This window comes from Saccopteryx bilineata, chromosome 3, assembly GCF_036850765.1.
Source record: "Saccopteryx bilineata isolate mSacBil1 chromosome 3, mSacBil1_pri_phased_curated, whole genome shotgun sequence".
NCBI classification, from domain to species: Eukaryota; Metazoa; Chordata; class Mammalia; order Chiroptera; family Emballonuridae; genus Saccopteryx; species Saccopteryx bilineata.
The window spans coordinates 42,102,588-42,122,527 of record NC_089492.1 but is presented as its reverse complement, the minus strand read 5'-3'; the positions used below and the strand labels follow the sequence as shown (position 1 = coordinate 42,122,527).

Here is a 19,940-nt window from a genome sequence, read left to right as displayed (position 1 = left end):
TTGCTCAGTGATCAGTCCATGATAGTGCAGCTGTCTGTACAAATCACCAAAGGTCAAGGTCCATTACAGGCAACTCCATTACAGGCAACTACCCATACAGCTCTTTAATAATGGACCTCAGCACCTTTCCATAAGCGCTCTGTCCTTTGCCACAAGCCCCATACAAACCCCTCAGAGGTCCAAGCTCTTAGGGCCTAGCAGGGTCAAACACATTCAAGGCCTGTGCCACATTGACAGCTCTCTTAGATGCTGAAAAAAAAAAAAAAGCGCCTATGATGTTCTAAGGCCAACACCTGCTGCACATGAAAAGGGGACCGATGGATTGCCAAATCCACATGGGGCCTCTGTCCCCCCCCCCGAACAATGGGTTTTGGAGGTCCTCCTTTCCCTTATCTGTCTCCAACAAATAATCTTGCATGCAACCTGAACACCAGCCATTGTTTTGGCAGCTGCTGGGACCGCCTCCTTACCCTGCTTTTTCAACGACTGGAACCTCTGTTGTGGCTTAAGCTGCTGCCAAAGCTCTAACAGGACTCTCTTAGACCTGCCATCTAAATTCTCCCTATTTCTCCTGGTGGTCAGTCTCCTTCTTCAACAACTGTTGCAGGTCAAGCCGTCATTAGTTATTAGTGCTCAGTCTGCAGCCCGTCCTGGAACTTGTGACCTTGCTCAGCCTTTCGTACAGAGCTTTGGGTGTCTCCTCACAGGGCTGTAAAAATACCCAGCCCCTAACCCCCAAAAGGAAAGCCATAGGGAACCATATGCTGGAGAACAATGGCCATTCCTCTATCTCACCCTTCAAGGGTGTTGGCGGCTCTATACCCATCTGATCCGAATCCTGCCCACTACACCAGATGTAATGCCGGCGGTGGAGGCCAGTCAGGCCCACACTGAATTCTGGCATTTGGTAGAGGAACTGTGGAATTGGAAAGCGGTGGGCCATTCCTGTTGATATGAGTCTTGCAGTGGCAGAGGGAGCAAACAGGCAGGGGAAAATCACTTCTCACAGCAGCAGGCAATGAACAGCAAAACAACTCCCAGTTGCAGGCAGGCAATCTGCAATCTGCTGACTCCAACCACCCCATAGCTTTACATAGGCTATGCACTTGTGGCTCTGCCACGTGCTCAGGCACTAATTATGCAAAGTACAAGGGAGCAAGCCTAACAGGTGTTTTTACCAACAGATTCTTTTGGCCTTGCCCCAGATTTTTTCACTAGGTCTTTTGTCTTTCATGGCGGGCTTTTCAGCATCTTTCTTCTTGTTCTTGGGGAGTATAGTGAAACTCAGAGCAGCTGCTACCACTGCTGCATGGAAAAGATGTCCTGGCTAACAGTTGAACTTGTGACGTTGACTGTCTTCTACAAAGACATTGAGGCTCTTTGTAACCCTAGATTAAGTTCTTTGAAAAACAGAAAAGCAAGCTGGGACCCAGCTTCTCGCAATCATCTCCCATAGTAACCGGGAGGAGGCGTGGTATGTGGGCTGGTCCCGCCTTCTTTCTCTCCAAGTCCAACCAATCGGCGCAGAAGCGACGGCGCAGGGAGGTGGAGCTAAGAGCTGCAACGCCGGCGGGGCCTCGCGGCCATTTTGGGTTTCCTGGGTTTCCGGAACTTCGGAGTGTAGCCTGGTTCCCAGTGGTTTCGTGGATCACAGGCCCCGGCCCGCGTCCGAGTGTCAGGTTGGAGCAAGGAAGCGTCCCTGCGGGTAGTGGCGGCGGGGGCAGGATGAGCGCGGAGGCGGCAGACCGGGAGGCGGCCACCTCCAGCCGGCCCTGCACCCCGCCGCAGACCAGCTGGTTCGAGTTCCTGCTGGAGGAGTCGCTGCTGGAGAAGCATCTACGCAAGCCCTGCCCGGGTAAGCGCGGCGCCTGCTGCCTGCCGGGCTTCCAGGACCCCGCGCCTTTTCAGATGCCGCGCTGCGCCCAGGAACCGCGCACCCGAGCCCTCGCTCAGCGTTAAGCGTCCCAGTGCGGGGCACCGCCGTGGCGGCCGAAGAAAAGAGCAAAACGGGCCCTTCGGCCTCCACTTTTTGAGGCTTTTACTGTTTGGGGTTTTAGCACCTGCGAGATGGTCTTCCGAGATGGTTTGGGTTGGGCAGGCAGGCTCGAATGAACACTCCTCTTTACAGAGCCCCAGCTGTGATCAGTTTGGGGAGTTGGAGAGAAACGAGCTATTTAGGCGCTATAAATTAAAATGAGGAAATCTTTGAAAACTGGAAATGCTATAGAGATGCAAGATGATTATTGTATAATGATGATAATGATTAATATCCCAGTTAGCCCGTGCTATTACGGAAGGAAAATTTCCAGGCATTTCTGGAAAGGAACTGGCGTGAGGCGGTAAGTGCCTTGAATAGGATTTTGCTGGTAAATTTCTAATCCAGATGTGGCTTGTTCAGTCTAACAGACTGGCATTAACTGATGGAAACTACTGTGAGAAGGCAGTGTACTTTACTGCGGCGGTTTTACCAACTGTTTTATATTCTTTTAATTTATTGTTTTTGACAAACATTTGTTAAGTGCTTTCTGGGTGCCAGGCACGTGCTTAATACTTCACGTTATCCCATTTAATTCAGTCTTCACAGTAATCCTGTGAAGTGGTATTATCTCCATTGTGCATTGACTGAAATAGGTGTAGAGAGGTAAGTTGATGCAAGTCCCATCAATTAAGTTTTAAAACAAGTTTTAATTGTTGCATCTCTTTCCATTAATTGACCTTGGTTATTTGCTAACTGGAAATCTCTCTCAATTCTGTTCTTAATCTGTCAAGTGCTCTCTTCTGCAGGCATCCGTTATCCCTTCCTCCTTGCTATCCTTCCCGATCTTCCCCTTTCCCCCTAAGCACACTTCTTCCAAACCGTGTTTCTTAGCCATTATAACGACCACAGTTGTTTGGGTTCCTTTTGTTGCCATATACCAGTGCAGTGAATCCTGTTGCATCTTCATAATTAAAACTTAAACTTAAGAGTTTATTTTCTTTTCAATTCTAGATCCTGCACCAGTTCAACTTATAGTTCAGTTTTTGGAACAGGCTTCCAAACCTTCAGTTAATGAACAAAACCAAGTTCAACCTCCACCTGATAACAAGCGAAATCGTATTTTAAAACTACTTGCTCTGAAAGTTGCTGCACATTTGAAGTGGGACTTGGACATCTTAGAGAAAAGGTATAGAAGATCTAAGTGAAATTGATTGCTTTTGGCAGCTGTGAAGCTTGGGAGATCTTGGCCAGGCCTAGGATGTTGTTTGTCTTCCCAGCATTCAACCCTCACCCAAAGGCCTTCAATAAGGCAGTGTGATCCAAAAAGTTATAAAAAATGAAAATAAAATATATTTTGAAGTACTATTTAGATATATTGGTGTACTTCTATATAGGCTTTTGTGATGCCAGCCTTTAAAATAAAAAATTTATCTTTCTGTATATTCTTGGAAAATGTGCAAGTATTTTTCAAAAGGTATAAGAAAATATTTGAATGTTATGTGAATTTCAATCACCTTTTAAAGTAAATACTTGATGTTATCAATATTAAAGCAGTTGATGATGGTGATTTGGTACGGTGACTAGAGAAAATCCTCACCCAAACACCTAAATGTTTCAGTTTACCTTTATATCTGAAGAAAATGGATGAAAATTAATGATAGGTATTACATAATATATGAATGACTTGCTATTGAATAATAATACAGTTAATCACTGTCTCCAAAACTATTAAAATACCTTATTAGAATGAGTGCTTATTTGTTTACAAATATATACTTTCAAGGCTATGCTTTAAAAATGATTTATTTTAATCCCCTTCTCACAATTTAAAAAGAAATTCGTTATAGAAAATTTGGAAAAATTCGGAAATAGGAATAACAGAGGGGACAGAAGCATTTTTAACTTTTTTTTTTTTCCATTTTTCTGAAGCTGGAAACAGGGAGAGACAGTCAGACAGACTCCCACATGCGCCTGACCAGGATCCACCTGGCACGCCCACCAGGGGCGACGCTCTGCCCATCCTGGGCGTCGCCATGTTGCGACCAGAGCCACTCTAGCGCCTGAGGCAGAGGCCACAGAGCCATCCCCAGCGCCCGGGCCATCCTTGCTCCAATGGAGCCTTGGCTGCGGGAGGGGAAGAGAGAGACAGAGAGGAAAGTGCGTTGGAGGGGTGGAGAAGCGAATGGGTGCTTCTCCTGTGTGCCCTGGCCGGGAATCGAACCTGGGTCCTCCGCACGCTAGGCTGACGCTCTACTGCTGAGCCAACTGGCCAGGGCCCATTTTTAACATTTTTGTGTAGTTTTTGTTTTTTATTTTTATTTATTTATTTATTTTTTATTTTAAGTTTATTTATTTATTTATTCATTTTTTTAGAGAGGAGAGGGAGAGACAGAGAGAGAGAGAGAAGGTGGGGAGGAGCTGGAAGCATCAACTCCCATATGTGCCTTGACCAGGCAAGCCCAGGGTTTCAAACCAGCGACCTCAGCATTTCCAGGTCGATGCTTTATCCACTGCGCCACCACAGGTCAGGCTATTTTTTATTTTTATTTTTTAAATTTATTTATTTATTTATTTTTTACAGAGACAGAGAGTGAGTCAGAGAGAGGAATAGACAGGGACAGACAGACAGGAACAGAGAGAGATGAGAAGCATCAATCATTAGTTTTTAATTGTGCGTTGCAACACCTTAGTTGTTCATTGATTGCTTTCTCATATGTACCTTGACTGTGGGCCTTCAGCAGACTGAGGAACCCCTTGCTGGAGCCAGCGACCTTGGGTTCAAGTTGGTGGGCTTTTGCTCAAACCAGATGAGCTCAAGCTGGCGACCTTGGGGTCTTGAACCTGGGTGCTCTGCATCCCAGTCCAGCACTTTATCCACTGCGCCACCGCCTGGTCAGGCTTGTTTTTTATTTTTAAACAAAGTGTGACGATAGCTTATATACTGTTTTCCTTTGCAGAACAGAATATCATGAACATTTCCCCACTTTATGTATTTTGAGGATAATTTCATTGTATGGATAATTTATTAACTGTTTCTTCATTGAGTTATTTTATTCTTTAGTTTTTCACTTTTATAAATCACAAAGCCTTAAATATATTTGTCCTTAATTTTATCTGGATTTTTTAGTTACCTTCTTAGTTTCTATTGTGAAGTCCTGGGTCAGGTAGTGTAAATATATTTTTAAAAATTATTTTATTTTATTTATTATTTTTTTTACAGGAACAGAGAGAGAGTCGGAGAGAGTGATAGATAGGGACAGACAGACAGGAACGGAGAAAGATGAGAAGCATCAATCATCAGTTTTTTGTTGTAGCGCCTTAGTTCATTGCTTTCTCATATATGCCTTGACCACGGGCCTTCAGCAGATCGAGTAACCCTTGCTCGAGCCAGTGACCTTGGGCCCAAGCTGGTGAGCTTTTTTTGCTCAAGCCAGATGAGCCCGCGCTGAAGCTGGCGACCTCCGGGTCTCGAACCTGGGTTCTTCCTTATCCGAGTCCGACGCTCTATCCACTGTGCCACAACCTAGTCAGGCAGTGTAAATATTTTTAAGGCACATGTTACAGATTGCCAGATTGCATTCCAAGAGAGTTGTACTACGTTATAACTCAGTAGTAGTATTTAAACACTTTTTTCACCATACATTCTCCAGCATTAAATATTAAAGTTAAAAACATTTTGATTCTTTTTTTTTTTTTGTATTTTACTGAAGCTGGAAACGGGGAGAGACAGTCAGACAGACTCCCGCATGCACCCGACCGGGATCCACCAGCACGCCCACCAGGGGTGACGCTCTGCCCACCAGGAGGTGATGCTCTGCCCCTCCCGGGGGCGTCGCTCTGCCAGGACCAGAGCCACTCTAGCGCCTGGGGCAGAGGCCAAGGAGCCATCCCCAGCGCCGGGCCATCTTTGCTCCAATGGAGCCTCGGCTGCGGGAGGGGAAGAGAGAGACAGAGAGGAAGGGGGGGGTGGAGAAGCAAATGGGTGCTTCTCCTATGTGCCCTGGCCAGGAATCGAACCCTGGTCCTCCGCACGCCAGGCCGACACTCTACCGCTGAGCCAACCAGCCAGGGCCAACATTTTGATTCTTAAGTCTGAAACCTATTAATAGATTTAAGAGGCATAGCAATAGAGCAACCTGTATATCTATGGTACAGTTGGAAAATTGACCATTGATGGGATATTTGATGATGATAAGCAATTGAAAATTTTTAGATGTGAAATTAGTATTGTGACTGTTAAAAGTTAACTTTTCAGAGCTCTGTTCTGAAATACTTAAGGAAGAAATAATTTAATAATGGAAATTTGCTTTGCAATAATATGGGAAGGAAGGAAAAGGGTTAGGGTAGAGCTGAAATAAGACTGGCCATCAGCTGATAATTATTGAAGCTGGATGATGGGCACATGGGGCTCATATATTCTTCTTTTGTATGTTTAAATAGTTTTCATAAAAGTTCTTGAAATTTTATAATTTGATATTTTCATGTATATTGAGAGATTAATAAAATGGCTCTAGATTTAGTTCTTTAACAATGATTATTTTCAATGAAGATATTGAATTGTACATTTCATGCTTCTTACACAGCTAACCTGCAGACATGTGACTTTTGCTTCTTCCTTTTAAGTTTGTCTGTCCCAGTATTGAATATGCTGTTGAATGAACTGCTCTGCATCAGCAAAGTTCCTCCTGGGACAAAGCATATTGACATGGACCTGGCCACCTTACCTCCAACCACTGCCATGGCTATACTTCTTTACAATAGATGGTAAATTTTTTCATAAATCCAAAATGTGGTGGGCAGCCTCTATTAATTGCACTCTGACTTTCAGAGGTATGCTTTTGAGGGACTCCATATACTCCAGAGCTCTCTCAGGGGTTCTTGGGAACTGTGAGTCTAATGGAGAAAACTTGTAACTGCATAGACTTGAAAAGCAGTCTGATAAAAAAAAATTGTGGATGTTTTAGAAAGTTTTTATTATACGTTAATTCAAACCGCAGGTAATTTATAATACGAATCGTGTAAGGAATACTTGAAAAAATAAATGACATAATGTATTAATTTTCTTTTTGTTGTGTTTTCTTCAGGGCAATTAGGACAATTGTTCAAAGTAGTTTTCCTGTCAAACAGGCAAAACCTGGACCTCCTCAGTTAAGTGTGTAAGTTTGCATTATGACCTTTACCTGGCACTTTAAAAAAATTTTTTTCCTACTGATTTGAGAGAGGGAAGAAAAGGTGGTGGGAGAAAGGGGGGGGAGAGAGAGAAGCATCAACTTGTCACTTAGTTGTTCCATTTAGTTGTGCACTCATTGGTTGCTTTTTATATGTGCCTGACTGGAGATTGAACCTGCAACCTCTGTGTATTCATTGAGCCATCTGGCCAGGGCCAACTGGCACTTTTTTTCATATGAGTCTGACTTGGAACTTATTTTCATTGGATTTTAAAAAGAAATTGCAAGTTTTTAATAACTTCTGGGTATAGAAGGAGTAGAGCAAAAATTGGAGGGCAAAAGGCCTTTCTTAGAAGCTGGGTTTGGAGGAGTTAGAGGGTGAGAGACTCAGGTAATGTTCTGGATATTTGAAGAACTCTAAAATAGAAGGGGAGTGCTTTGTGAATTATGCCTTTCATTTGAATCAGTATTAGCTTACCTTCAAGATACTAAGTTTTTTATCATTTAATTAAATTTTTTTTGGGGGAGGAGTTGTATTTTTCTGAAGTTAGAAGGGGGGAGGCAGACAGAGTCCTGCATGCACCAGACCGGGGTCCACCTCGGCATGCCCACCATGGGACGATGATCTACCATCTGGGTCATTGCTCCACTGCAGTGGGAGCCATTCTAGCACCTGAGGCGGAGGCCATGGAGCCATCCTCAGCACCTGGCCCAACTTTGCTCCAGAGGAGCCTTGGCTGCAGGAGGGGAAGAGAGAGAGAAAGAGAGGAAGGAGATGGGGAGGGGTGAAGAAGCAGAGTAGCACTTATCCTGTGTGCCCTGGCCGGGAATCGAACCCAGGATATTCACACACTGGGCTACCGCTCTACTGCTGAGCCAACTGGCCAGGGCCTTCATTTAATTAAATTTACTTGAACGTGTATTTGTTCTGTATAGGGGGGAAATTACTTTAATATATGTGTTATTTTAGTGCACAAAAGTTATTACAAAAGTTTGATTATACCTGGAGTTTGGAACTTAATTCTTTCTTCTTTTTTTTTTTTTTTCATTTTTCTGAAGTTGGAAACGGGGAGGCAATCAGACAGACTCCCGCATGCGCCTGCCCGGGATCCACCCGGCATGCCCACCAGGGGGCGATGTTCTGCCCCTCTGGGGCGTCGCTCTGTTGCATCCAGAGCCATTCTAGTACCTGGGGCAGAGGCCAAGGAGCCATCCCCAGCGCCCAGGCCATCTTTTGCTCCAATGGAGCCTTGGCTGCGGGAGGGGAAGAGAGAGACAGAGAGGAAGGAGAGGGGGAGGGGTGGAGAAGCAGATGGGTGCATCTCCTGTGTGCCCTGGCCGGGAATCGAACCTGGGACTCCTGCACGCCAGGCCGACGCTCTACCACTGAGCCAACCGGCCAGGGCCTGGAACTTAATTCTTAAATTTCAGGTAGTAGCTTAACCAAATTTGGAATTAGCATAGTTTCTAACTTTTAATAAATGAGCTTTTGCTGCCAATACGTTTTATTACTAAATTGAGGCTTTTTTTTAAATGCAAAGTCAATGGGAAAATAGTAATAAATGAACTTTTTAAAAAAAGTTTTACTGAATGCTTGCTTTTTTTTTTGAAAGTAGAGAAAGAAAGGGAGAGAGAAGGAGGAATATCTACTTGTTGTCCCACTTCTTTATGCATTCATTGGTTGATTCCTGTATATACCCTGACCAGGGATTGAACCTGCAACCTTAGCATATTGGGATGATGCTTTAACCCAATGAGATACCTGGCCGGGCCTAGATGAACATCATTTAAATTGAGGTTTTTGCCGATGCTCCACCATTGAGCCAACTGGCCAAGGCCGAGTTTTTGTTTTTTTAAGCATGAAAAGAAGTAGCATTAAAAACACTTTTATTCAGTTCAACTTTGTTTTCAAGAATGATACTTTTAAGTTTTGAATTTCCAGTTTTTTTAGTAACATTTGATACTCTACAATCATTTCTCTTTTAGTATGAATCAGATGCAGCAGGAGAAAGAGTTGACAGAAAATATTTTGAAAGTGGTGAGTATTGGCATCAGTTATACTTGAACATTTCTGGAACACATTTAGAGCATGTTTAGATGCGTCTTCAAACGTTAGGTATACAAGAGTTGGCAAGGTCTACATGCAATGACATTTAGGTTTCACTGTTAGAACATAGCTTGCTAATATTATCACTTGTACAGATTTTCCGTATTAATGATAGAGTGCTTTACTACCTATCCTGTAGTTGAATTTTTCACAATAATTTAGCAGATATGAGAAATCACTCTTGTGGGTGATACCTTTAGATTCTTTTATATTTTCCAAAAATTTTACAATAACTGCTTATATTTTTAACTTTTGTGGTCAGAAAAGTATAGCAGTTACTTTTTAATTGGTCTAGTTAATATAAAAATAGAACATGGGAGTTTCCATAATTAAAAATAATCTCTTTAATTCTGTATTTAATACCTACAATGTGCCAGAGATACCATGTAATGTGCAGGGTTTGGAGAGAAGAGGGCGGATAAGAAACAATCCCCATCTTTGTCACACAGATATGCTATAGTATTTTGAATGTGGATGCAAAAAAATCTGTATTTTATTTTTGTTATCTACCCATTAAAATGGCTGGCATGTTGAAACATACAAACATTTTAACATTTTTATTTATCTATTTTTTTAGTGAGAGAGGACAGAGATGAGAAGCATTAACTTGTAGTTACAACACCTTAGTTGTTCATTGATTACTTTCTCTTATGTGCCTTGACTGGGGGCTCCAGCCCAGCCAGTGACCCTTTGCTCAAGCCAGCGACCTTTGGTCTCAAGTCAGCAACCATGGGATCCTGCACTCCTGTCTTCCACCCCACGCTTAAGCTGATAAGCCTGTGCTCAAACTGGCGACCTCAGGGTTTTGAACCTGGGGACCTCAAGTGTCCCAGATTGATGTTCCATACTCTGCACCACCACTGGTCAGGCTTAGAAACATTTTTTGAATAAGTCAGTGGGATAGCAAATCTTAAAAGCACTTTATTAACTTTTCTGTTGAAAAAAGATGATTCTTTTCCAATTTGTGTTTTCTACTTTCACAAGGGGAATTTACTGTATTTTTTTAAGTTAACTGTATTTCAACAAACTTAATTGCACTCCTACGGTATTAAAAATTTTTTTTTAAATAGCTTAGTACATTAAGCTACTAAGTATCCTAGAAATGTATTTTGATTGATGTAGTCCATTGCTGCCATTTTTCTATTTTATTAACTTGTTTATTTCATTTTTCTAGCTAAAAGAACAAGCTTCTGATTCAATTTTGGTACTAGAGGCAGCCCTTAAATTAAACAAGGATCTTTATGTCCATACAATGAGAACACTAGATTTATTGGCTGTGGAACCAGGCATGGTAAATGGAGAAACTGAGAGTTCTACTGCTGGTTTGAAAATCAAAACCCAGGAGATGCAGTGTCAGGTATTTATTTCAATATTTAATCAATGCATGGCAAGTTTTGGAAAATCTTAGATGATCCTAGTATTTTTAATTAGAATTTACCATATTTCACCTTTTGTCACTTCTGCTTTTATTAAAGATGCTGTTAAAACTTTGCATTGTATTTGTAGATTCTGTAAGACTTCACTTGAGATTTTTCTAAAAGGAATGGAACAGAAATTTCGTTTGATCTTTTGTCTCTGAAATAGTTTCCCAGTTGTATTTAGGAGACAGTGTAAGTCCTGAGAATGCAGTAAATACACAACTGGTATACAGTTCATTCATATTACTAGAAATCTATTCAACCTCCCCCCCAAAAAAATAAAAGCCCAACTGATTGTGCTAGACTAAAAAGTGCAGGCCTCTGAAGAAAATATCTAGTGTTTCAAGATTGTAAGGTTACCTGCTTTCCGTAATCCTGGGCCCTATTTCTTCAGTTTTCAGTTGATGTTAAGATGTTATTTTATTTATTCATGCTTGTTTCTTGTTGGATTGTAAACAGTTTGAAGTTTCTTTTTAAATATATTTTTCATCTCCCTTATTTTTTAGCACAGTACTTTGAGTATAATAGAAATTTAAAAATATTTGTTGATTGCTTAAAGAGAGTCAGTAGGATGGTGTCTTTTATTTTCTATATATTTTTGACTCTCATTTGAGTTGCCCTTTTTTTTGTGACAGAGACAGAGAAAGGGTCAGAGGGAGGGACAAATAGGGACAGACAGACAGAAAGGTAGAGAGATGAGAAGCATTAATCATCAGTTTTTTGTTGCTACACCTTAGTTGTTCATTGATTGCTTTCTCATATGTGCCTTGACCGTGGGCCTTCAGCAGAGTGAGTGACCCCTTGCTCGAGCCAGCGACCTTGGGCTTCAAGCCAGTGACCATGGGGTCATGTCTGTGATCCCATGCTCAAGCCAGCAACCCCATGCTCAAGCTGGTGAGCTCGGGGTTTTGAACCTGGATCCTCTGCGTTCCAGTCCAACGCTCTATACACTGTGCCACTGCCTAGTCAGGTGGCATGACTTTTTTTATTTTTTTTCAGAGACAGAGAGAGAGTCAGAGAGAGGGATAGATAGGAACAGACAGACAAAAATGGAGAGAGATGAGAAGCATTAATCATCAGTTTTTCCTTGCTACACCTTAGTTCATTGATTGCTTTCTCATATGTGCCTTGACTGTGGGGCTACAGCAGACCGAGTAACCCCTTGCTGGAGCCAGCGACCTTGGGTCCAAGTTGGTGAGCTTTGCTCAAACCAGATGAGCTCGTGCTCAAGCTGGAGACCTCGGGGTCTTGAACCTGGGTCCTCTGTATCCCAGTCCAATGCTGTATCCACTGTGCCACTGCCTGGTCAGGCCGGCGTGACTTCTTTAATCACTGTTTCCCATTCAGTAGCTACAACTGTGTTGAGAGGTGCCTTTTCATATTAGTGGTTCTAGGATTGAAGGTAATAATATTTTTTTTTATTTTTTATTTTTTATTTTTTTATTTTTCCGTATTTTTCTGAAGCTGGAAACGGGGAGAGACAGACAGACTCCCGCATGCGCCCGACCGGGATCCACCCGGCACGCCCACCAGGGGCTACGCTCTGCCCATCAGGGGGCGATGCTCTGCCCATCCTGGGTGTCGCCATGTTGCGACCAGAGCCACTCTAGCGCCTGAGGCAAGAGGCCACAGAGCCATCCCCAGTGCCCGGGCCATCTTTGCTCCAATGGAGCCTTGGCTGCGGGAGGGGAAGAGAGAGACAGAGAGGAAAGCGCGGCGGAGGGGTGGAGAAGCAAATGGGCGCTTCTCCTATGTGCCCTGGCCGGGAATCGAACCCGGGTCCTCCGCACGCAATAATATTTTTAAGATCTGACAAGATGGAGCTTACAGTAGAAATAGGAGTAATAGGGCATAAACAATTGGTGATTTTGTTAAATTATTAATGAAACTTTCATATAGGAAGGTTTCTGGTACTGTAGTATCTTATAATCACTGAGAGTCTGTTTAAAAGTTATTGGTAAAAATATATTATTGGTAACACTTCTGATTTTCACAATATAGTGAATGATATAACCTGAAAAAAAATAAAATTCATAAAAACATTGAGATGTGCTAAGTAAAATATGTCCAGTATTCTTTAATTACATAACAGTCATAATTTCTGTTTTTTGAATGGCAAATTAGTAGTAATACTTCCTGGCATGTTACTATTTAAGTGCATTCTTTTTTTTTTTTTAATAATTTTATTTTTTTAATGGGGTGACATCAATAAATCAGGATACATATATTCAAAGATAACAAGACTAGGGTATCTTGTCGTTCAATTATGATGCATACCCGTCACCCAAAGTCAGATTGTCCTCTGTCACCTTCTATCTTGTTTTCTTTGTGCCCCTCCCCCTCCCCCTTTCCCTCTCCCATTCCCCCCCCCCCCCCCCCCCCCCGTAACCACCACACTCTTATCAATGTCTCTTAGTTTCACTTTTATGTCCCACCTACGTATGGAATAATGCAGTTCCTGGTTTTTTCTGATTTACTTATTTCGCTTCGTATCATGTTATCTAGATCCCACCATTTTGCTGTAAATGTTCCGATGTCATCATTTCTTATGGCTGAGAAAGTGCATTCTTTACATTACTAAAATTTGCCTAACTCAAAAAAATATCTTGTTTTTTCCCCAGTAAAATCAAAAGTATAACTGTTTTGAGAGCAGCTTCATTATCAGTTTTTTTTAACCTATTGATTACCTCTTAACTACAGAATTTAAACTCATTTTAATAGCTAGCTAGCTAGTATAGTAATACTTGAGAATATATTTTGAAATATATTTAGACACAACCCCATGGTCACTGGCTTGAAGCTCAAGGTCGCTGGCTTGAGCAAGGGGTCACTCACTGCTCTGTCTGCCTGGTGGCCTTGAAAGGGGAATTATATGTAGCTATAATATGTATGTGTGTGTGTGTGTGTGTGCGCGTGCACGTGCGCGTGTGTGTATAAAGCTCATATATGTGTGTTGTTTTTTCTTTTAGCACTCCTTTACTGTAGATGGGTTGAAGCTTTCTAGACTGAAAATCGGACATTTAGTGTGGACTAAATAGTACAAAGAAGTACTCTGGAGACTGAGAAGCATTAAGTCTAATGCGTTGAACAGGACAGAAGAATCCCTATAATGCATATCAAGCATTATGAGTACCACAGACTATATATAGCTTAGGAATTTGAATGAGCGATATTTGTTGGCTAAGGTTGATTTGGTGTAGATAGAAATAAAGGGTGTGGAATGAAGTTTATTTCTAGCATCTGATATGAGTGGGGAATTGAGGAGATTGGCATGATTGAAATGTGATTGCAACAGAGAAATTAGTCCAGTTTCTGAGATCCTTGAAAATCAGGCCAAGGGATCTGAACTTCCTCCTACTTGGAATAATTTGAAGACTTCTTAGGAAAGATCAAGAAGACTGATCTGTCCACCATGTGTAGAATAAAGTTGAGGTAGGATAATGGGAACCTAGGGATCTGGGTTCAAGTCTTGGGTCTACCAGTACTTATATGCTTTTAAGCAGACATGTTACTTACTGGGCCTTAGTGTTCTTGTCTGTAAAATGGCCAAGTTGAACAATTTGAGTCTTTGAGTTCTGTACTCAGTGAATCTAGGCACCAGTTTAAGAAAGTTTTTGGAAAAATATACAGATTCTATTTAGAAAAGAGACAGCTGGAACTATGCTATCATTTTATAGTCGTTCAAATTTCTCAGTGTTTTACTCTGTCCTGTGCTGTTTTAGAAGACATGCTCCTTCCCTTCCCCCGACTTTTGGAGAGATTCCCCAGTATCTGTTCCCCTCTTCTATTTTAGAAGAACTCTCTACCTTCTGAGACTTGGTGGAGGTGGAGCTTGTCTTCTGTAATAGAACTGAAAACTCCAAATATTCTTACTCTGCTTGAGGGCAATCAGGTCACATAGGTGTGACAGACATATACATTTAGTTTAGACTGTTTAGTAAGAGCTGGTAAGTCAGTGAAGTGATGATAGAGAGTCCATTGTGCTGATGAGTAGCAGCAAAAGCAACAGTAAAATCCAGTTTCCAAGGGCAGCACTACTAAGGTGTATGTATGATACGAGCTGCGGAGTTTAATGTTGAGATGGCTGCTACAGTGGTGTCTCATTAGACAAGCTGTGGCTTATCCTGACTACTTGCCCCCCCTTGCCCCTTTTTGTTTTTCAAGCCTGATTCTTTGACCTTACCAATAATTCTGTAGGGCACCGGAAATCTTACCAGTAAATCTATTTTCTGCTTCATCACAGTTCGTTTTTCTTTCTTGTGACTAAGATCATTGATTATTTCGCTGCTTATTGAAATATTTTCTTTTTTCCTACATATGTACCTGTGTTTTGCTGAGATAAAAATAATTTTGGCATTGTCAATTTTTAACTACATGAAAAATTATTAAGCAAATTGCTGTTCATTACCATTTTAGGTGTGTTATGATTTGGGTGCAGCATACTTCCAGCAAGGCTCTACAAACTCAGCTGTCTATGAAAATGCCAGAGAAAAATTTTTTAGAACCAAAGAACTAATTGCAGAGGTAAATATGGTCATAACATGCACATACTATTCAATTCTTTATAACATCTGTACATTTTTTCACTTCAATTTTTTTGATAAACCATAGGTGTTTATTGTAGTAATGCTGCAAAGTTCATAAAGTAATGAAAACATTTATTTTGGACTTTTAGCGAAACAGAGTGGTGGGGGAAAAGCATTCATTTGTTGTTTCACTTAGTTGCACATTCACTGGTTGTTCCCATGGGTGCCCTGACTGGGGATCAAACCTGCGACCTTGAAGTTTCGGGACAACGCTCTGACTGACTGAGCTAACCAGCCAGGGCTGAAAACATTTAAAAAAATCTATATTACTATTGCCTGGAAATAACCTGTTTTGCCATTTTCACTTATATTTTTCTGGTTTTTATTTTTTTCTATATGTTTTTATACAGTTAAGCTCATTCTCAATATATACTATTTTGTATCTTGCTTAATTAAATCTTTGATTAGAAATTTAAAATGTATTCTATTTTGTGATTTGTCTCATTTCCCTCATGTTTGGCCATTTTGGTTGTCTACTGGTTTTATTTATTGTAAAGCTATAATATTTATAGCTCTAAGCATACATTTTGTTGGAATTTTAGATACTTCCAAGTGAATTCTTGCAGGTAGAATTGCCATTTTCAGTGGTTATTAATTTAAAAAAATTTATTATTATTATTATTATTTTTTAAATTTTTCTGAAGCTGGAAACGGGGAGAGACAGACAGACTCCCGCATACACCTGACCGGGATCCACCCGGCATGCCCACCAGGGGGCGACGCTCTGCCCACCAGGGGGCGATGCTCTGCCCCTCCGGGGCGTCGCTCTGTTGCGACCAGAGCCACTCTAGCGCCTGGGGCAGAGGCCAAGGAGCCATCCCCAGCGCCCGGGCCATCCTTGCTCCAATGGAGCCTCGACTGTGACTGTGGGAGGGGAAGAGAGAGACAGAGAGGAAGGAGAGGGGGAGGGGTGGAGAAGCAGATGGGCGCTTCTCCTGTGTGCCCTGGCCGGGAATTGAACCGGGACTTCTGCACGCCAGGCTGACGCTCTACCACTGAGCCAACCGGCCAGGGCGGTTATTAATTTTTTAAAGTCTCCAAACCAGTTGCTTTGCCAGGTACCTTTCTCTGAGAGTAATCAGCAGTGAGTTGTTTTTTTTTTAATTCCTAGTTTGATGGATGAAATATAGTATCTTTAAAAATTTTGTGTTGTCTTAGCCTTGACCAGGTGGTGTCGGTTGGAACATTATCCCAGTCCACTAAGGTTGCATGTTCAATCCCTGGTTGAGGGGGCATCTAAAGTCTTGCATTTCCTTAAGGAGAAGCTTTATTCAGTGCTTATCATTTGCAATTTTCTTTTTACGATTCAAATGACTGAAATTTGAAGTATATAACTAGGTTGTTGTATGCCTGATGCCCAGAAAAAGTCCCCACTTCAGTCTCCTTTCCTCATTGGAAGAAGAAAATGCACTTGAGATTTATTTAAATCTATGCTTGACACGTCGGGCAACCTCATTTTACTTGCCGGGGGAACTCATCAGATTTCTGATTTTATGACATTTCAAGTATACCAATTTAAAACTTAGATTTGTGTCTTTAAAACAATTTTTCTGTTTTGGTAGAAGCATTCCTAATCTTTTTGAGCATGTGAAGATTGAGTTTATTTGCTCTTCCCCTGTAAATCTCTGCCAAGTATATGTATTTTTAAATATTTTCAGCTTGTTTTTAATGTTGTTCATTTTTTATTAGTCAGTTTCTTAATTGTCATACCTACGTTGGCCTGAAAACTAAACCAGTAGTCATCAAACATTTTTGTAAAGGGCCAGCCAGTTAGCAGATATTGATATATTAGTTTTGTTGACCTTATACCGTTTTTTGTTGCGTATTCTCATTTGTTGTTCCCACCCCCCTTTTTATGACCCTAAGACTCGTTTTTAGCTCAAGGATTGTACAAAACAGGCTGCAGGCTAGATTTGGCTTGTGAGCAGTAGTTTTGCCAATGCCTCCTCTAAACCTTAAACCTTTATATTTTTTATGTTTCCTCTATCCCTGAGTTTTTCTTTAGCATTTTCTTGTACTGTTCAAATGCACTAAGTGGGTGTTAGACTACTGTTTCTGTTTCATTGATGGATAATGATATATATACCTCTTACTTTACAGATAGGTTCATTATCTCTTCATTGTACCATAGATGAGAAGCGGTTAGCTGGCTATTGTCAAGCATGTGATGTTCTTGTACCTTCTTCTGATAGGACATCTCAACAGTCAACTCCATATAGTCAAGTCCATATTTGTTTGAGATCTGGTAACTATCAGGTAAGACTTATAATGGGGATGCAGTAGTGTAGTTGGAAAGATTTGGAAGCCAGACAGAACTGAGTTTAAATACTGGCAATATCATTTTGGCACTATCATTTACCAGTTGTGTGATTTGTGGTGACTCAAACTGTGAGTTTGGCCTATAAAATAGTAATAATAATTACCCTATTTCATAAGCTTCTTATGAAAATCAAGTGAGAAGTTACAGTTTATAAACTCTAAGGCAAAGCACTACATAGGTGTTGACTCTTTGTTGTTATTCATACTATCCTTTCTTGAAGGTATAGTTTGTCTATTTGAAGTACATTCTGTAAGAAACTTTATAATCAGAACTTTTAGCCTGACTAGGCGGTGGTGCAGTGGATAAAGCGTCATACTGGGATGCAGAGGACCCAGGTTCAAAACCCTGAGGTCACTGGCTTGAGTGCGGGCTCATCCAGCTTGAGCGTGGGGTCACTGGCTTGAGCATGGGGTCATAGACATGACTCCGTGGTCGCTGGCTTGAGCCCAAGGTTGCTGGCTTGAGCAAGGGGTCACTTGCTCTGCTGTAGCATCCCGGTCAAGGCACATATGAAAACAACTAAGGAGATGGAATAAAGAATTGATGCTTCTCATCTCTCTCCCTACCTACCTGCCTGTCTGTTTCTATATGTCCCTCTCTCTGTCACACACACACAAAAACAAAATAAAAACTTTTAACTTTAAAAAAAATTATGGCCCTGTCTGGTTGGCTCAGTGGTAGAGCATCGGCTCAGCATGTGGAAGTCCGAGGTTCTATTCTTGGTCAGGGCACACAGGAGAAATGACCATCTGCTTCTCCACCGCCCCTTCGTCTCCTGAAGTTATGGCTCAAATGAGCAGGTTGGTCCTGGGTGCTGAGGATGGCTGCATGGCCTCACCACAAGCACTAAAATAGCTTGGATGCCGAGGAACGGAGCAGCAGCCAGCCCCAGATAGGCAGAACATCAGCCCCAGACGGGTTGCTGGGTAGATTCCGGTTGGGGCACATACGGGAGTCGGTTTCTCTACCTCCCTGCCTCTCACTTGATTAAAAAGAAAATTGGGGGAGTGGGATGACATGGTTTGCCAAACCATATAGGTTTTAAGTGTACAATTCAATGTAACACCATCTACACACTGCATTGTGCACACTCTGCCCCATGGAAAGTCTTTCCATCCCCATTCCCCCCCCTTTGTCCTCTCCCTACCTCCACCCTCCCTTTTTTTTGTAACTTTTAGTGAGGCAGACTCCTGCATGCACCCTGACTGGGATCCACTTGGCAACCCCACCTGGGGCCCAGTGCTCAAGTACTGAGCTATTTTTAGTGCCTGAGACTAATGCATTCCAGTGGAGATATCCTCAGTGCCCAGGGCCATGCTTGAACTGGTCAAGCCACTGGCTGCGGGAGGGGAAGAGGACAAGAAGGGGGAGAAAGTAGGGAGGAAAAGCAGATGGTAGCTTCTGTGTGCCCTGACTAGGAATGGAACCTGGGATGTCCATTTGCTGGGCTGATGCTCAGCCACTGAGCCACCAGCCAGGGCTTCTTTTAACTTTTAAAATTATATGTAGAGAACTTTGTTTAATGGAGCCTAAAGTTTTTTTTATTTTTCAGTTATAGTTGACATTATTAGTTTCAGCTGTACAGCACAGTAGTTATATATTTATATAACTTAAAAAGTTATTTCCCCAATAAATATTACACCTACTTGACACCATGTATAGCTATTATGATATTATTGACTATATTTCTTAAGCTGTACTTTACATCCCTGTGACTGTTCTGTAACTATCAATTTGTACGTCTTAATCCCTCACCTATCACTCAGACCCCCAGCTCCCCTCCCCTCTGGCAACCGTCAATTTGTTCTCTGCTTCTGTGAGTTTGCTTATGTTTTGCTTGCTTATTTATTTTGTATTTAGATTCCACATGTAAGTGAAATCATAAGGTATTTGTCTGTCTCTGTCTGACTTACTACACTTAGCACAATGCCCTCCATTTGGAGACTCGAGTTTTGTGTCTGGTTTGAAAGTGTAGTCTTGTAAGCCCAGCCGTATTAACCACTGTAAATATTAAGACTGAAGGAGAAAGGGAACAAAGCCGTTTTGGTAGGTTTGGAGGCTGTGTTACCGAGCCCACTGTGCCAGCGAGCCTGGTACTGATTTTAGTTTTACTCATGAAAAGGGCTTAAATGGTCTGTTGAGGTTTTTGTTGCCCCTGTGGTTTTGTATCTTTACTTTGGTAATGAAAGTCAGTGGGAATTAGAATTTGTACTTTTAAAATCTTTATTGGAAAGCCTTTATTTTAGAAAATGAACAGTGCCTCATATTATTTAATTCAAGACAGGAATCATGAGGACTTCCCTGGCCTCCACCTTTCCTCGGGGCCAGTGAACCTCGCCGGTGGGGATGCGTGCTCTGTACTC

The 19,940-nt window shown here is 41.8% G+C and overlaps 1 protein-coding gene across 4 annotated transcripts in view; it reads left to right on the top strand.

Moving 5' to 3' along the window:
• Positions 1 to 1,564: 1,564 nt before the first annotated feature.
• Positions 1,565 to 19,940, top strand: part of INTS8 (integrator complex subunit 8) — a 66,109-nt gene continuing 47,733 nt past the window's right edge. For 3 of the 4 annotated variants that reach the window (XM_066266028.1, XM_066266024.1, XM_066266026.1), the window contains exons 1-8: positions 1,565 to 1,855; positions 2,990 to 3,164; positions 6,602 to 6,742; positions 7,063 to 7,134; positions 9,133 to 9,184; positions 10,428 to 10,610; positions 15,088 to 15,195; positions 17,358 to 17,513. In XM_066266028.1, coding sequence (XP_066122125.1) covers positions 1,726 to 1,855; positions 2,990 to 3,164; positions 6,602 to 6,742; positions 7,063 to 7,134; positions 9,133 to 9,184; positions 10,428 to 10,610; positions 15,088 to 15,195; positions 17,358 to 17,513 — 1,017 coding nt within the window. In that variant the 5' untranslated portion in view covers positions 1,565 to 1,725. The remainder of the gene's footprint in view (positions 1,856 to 2,989; positions 3,165 to 6,601; positions 6,743 to 7,062; positions 7,135 to 9,132; positions 9,185 to 10,427; positions 10,611 to 15,087; positions 15,196 to 17,357; positions 17,514 to 19,940) is intronic. The other variant, XM_066266027.1, reaches the window with a different exon arrangement.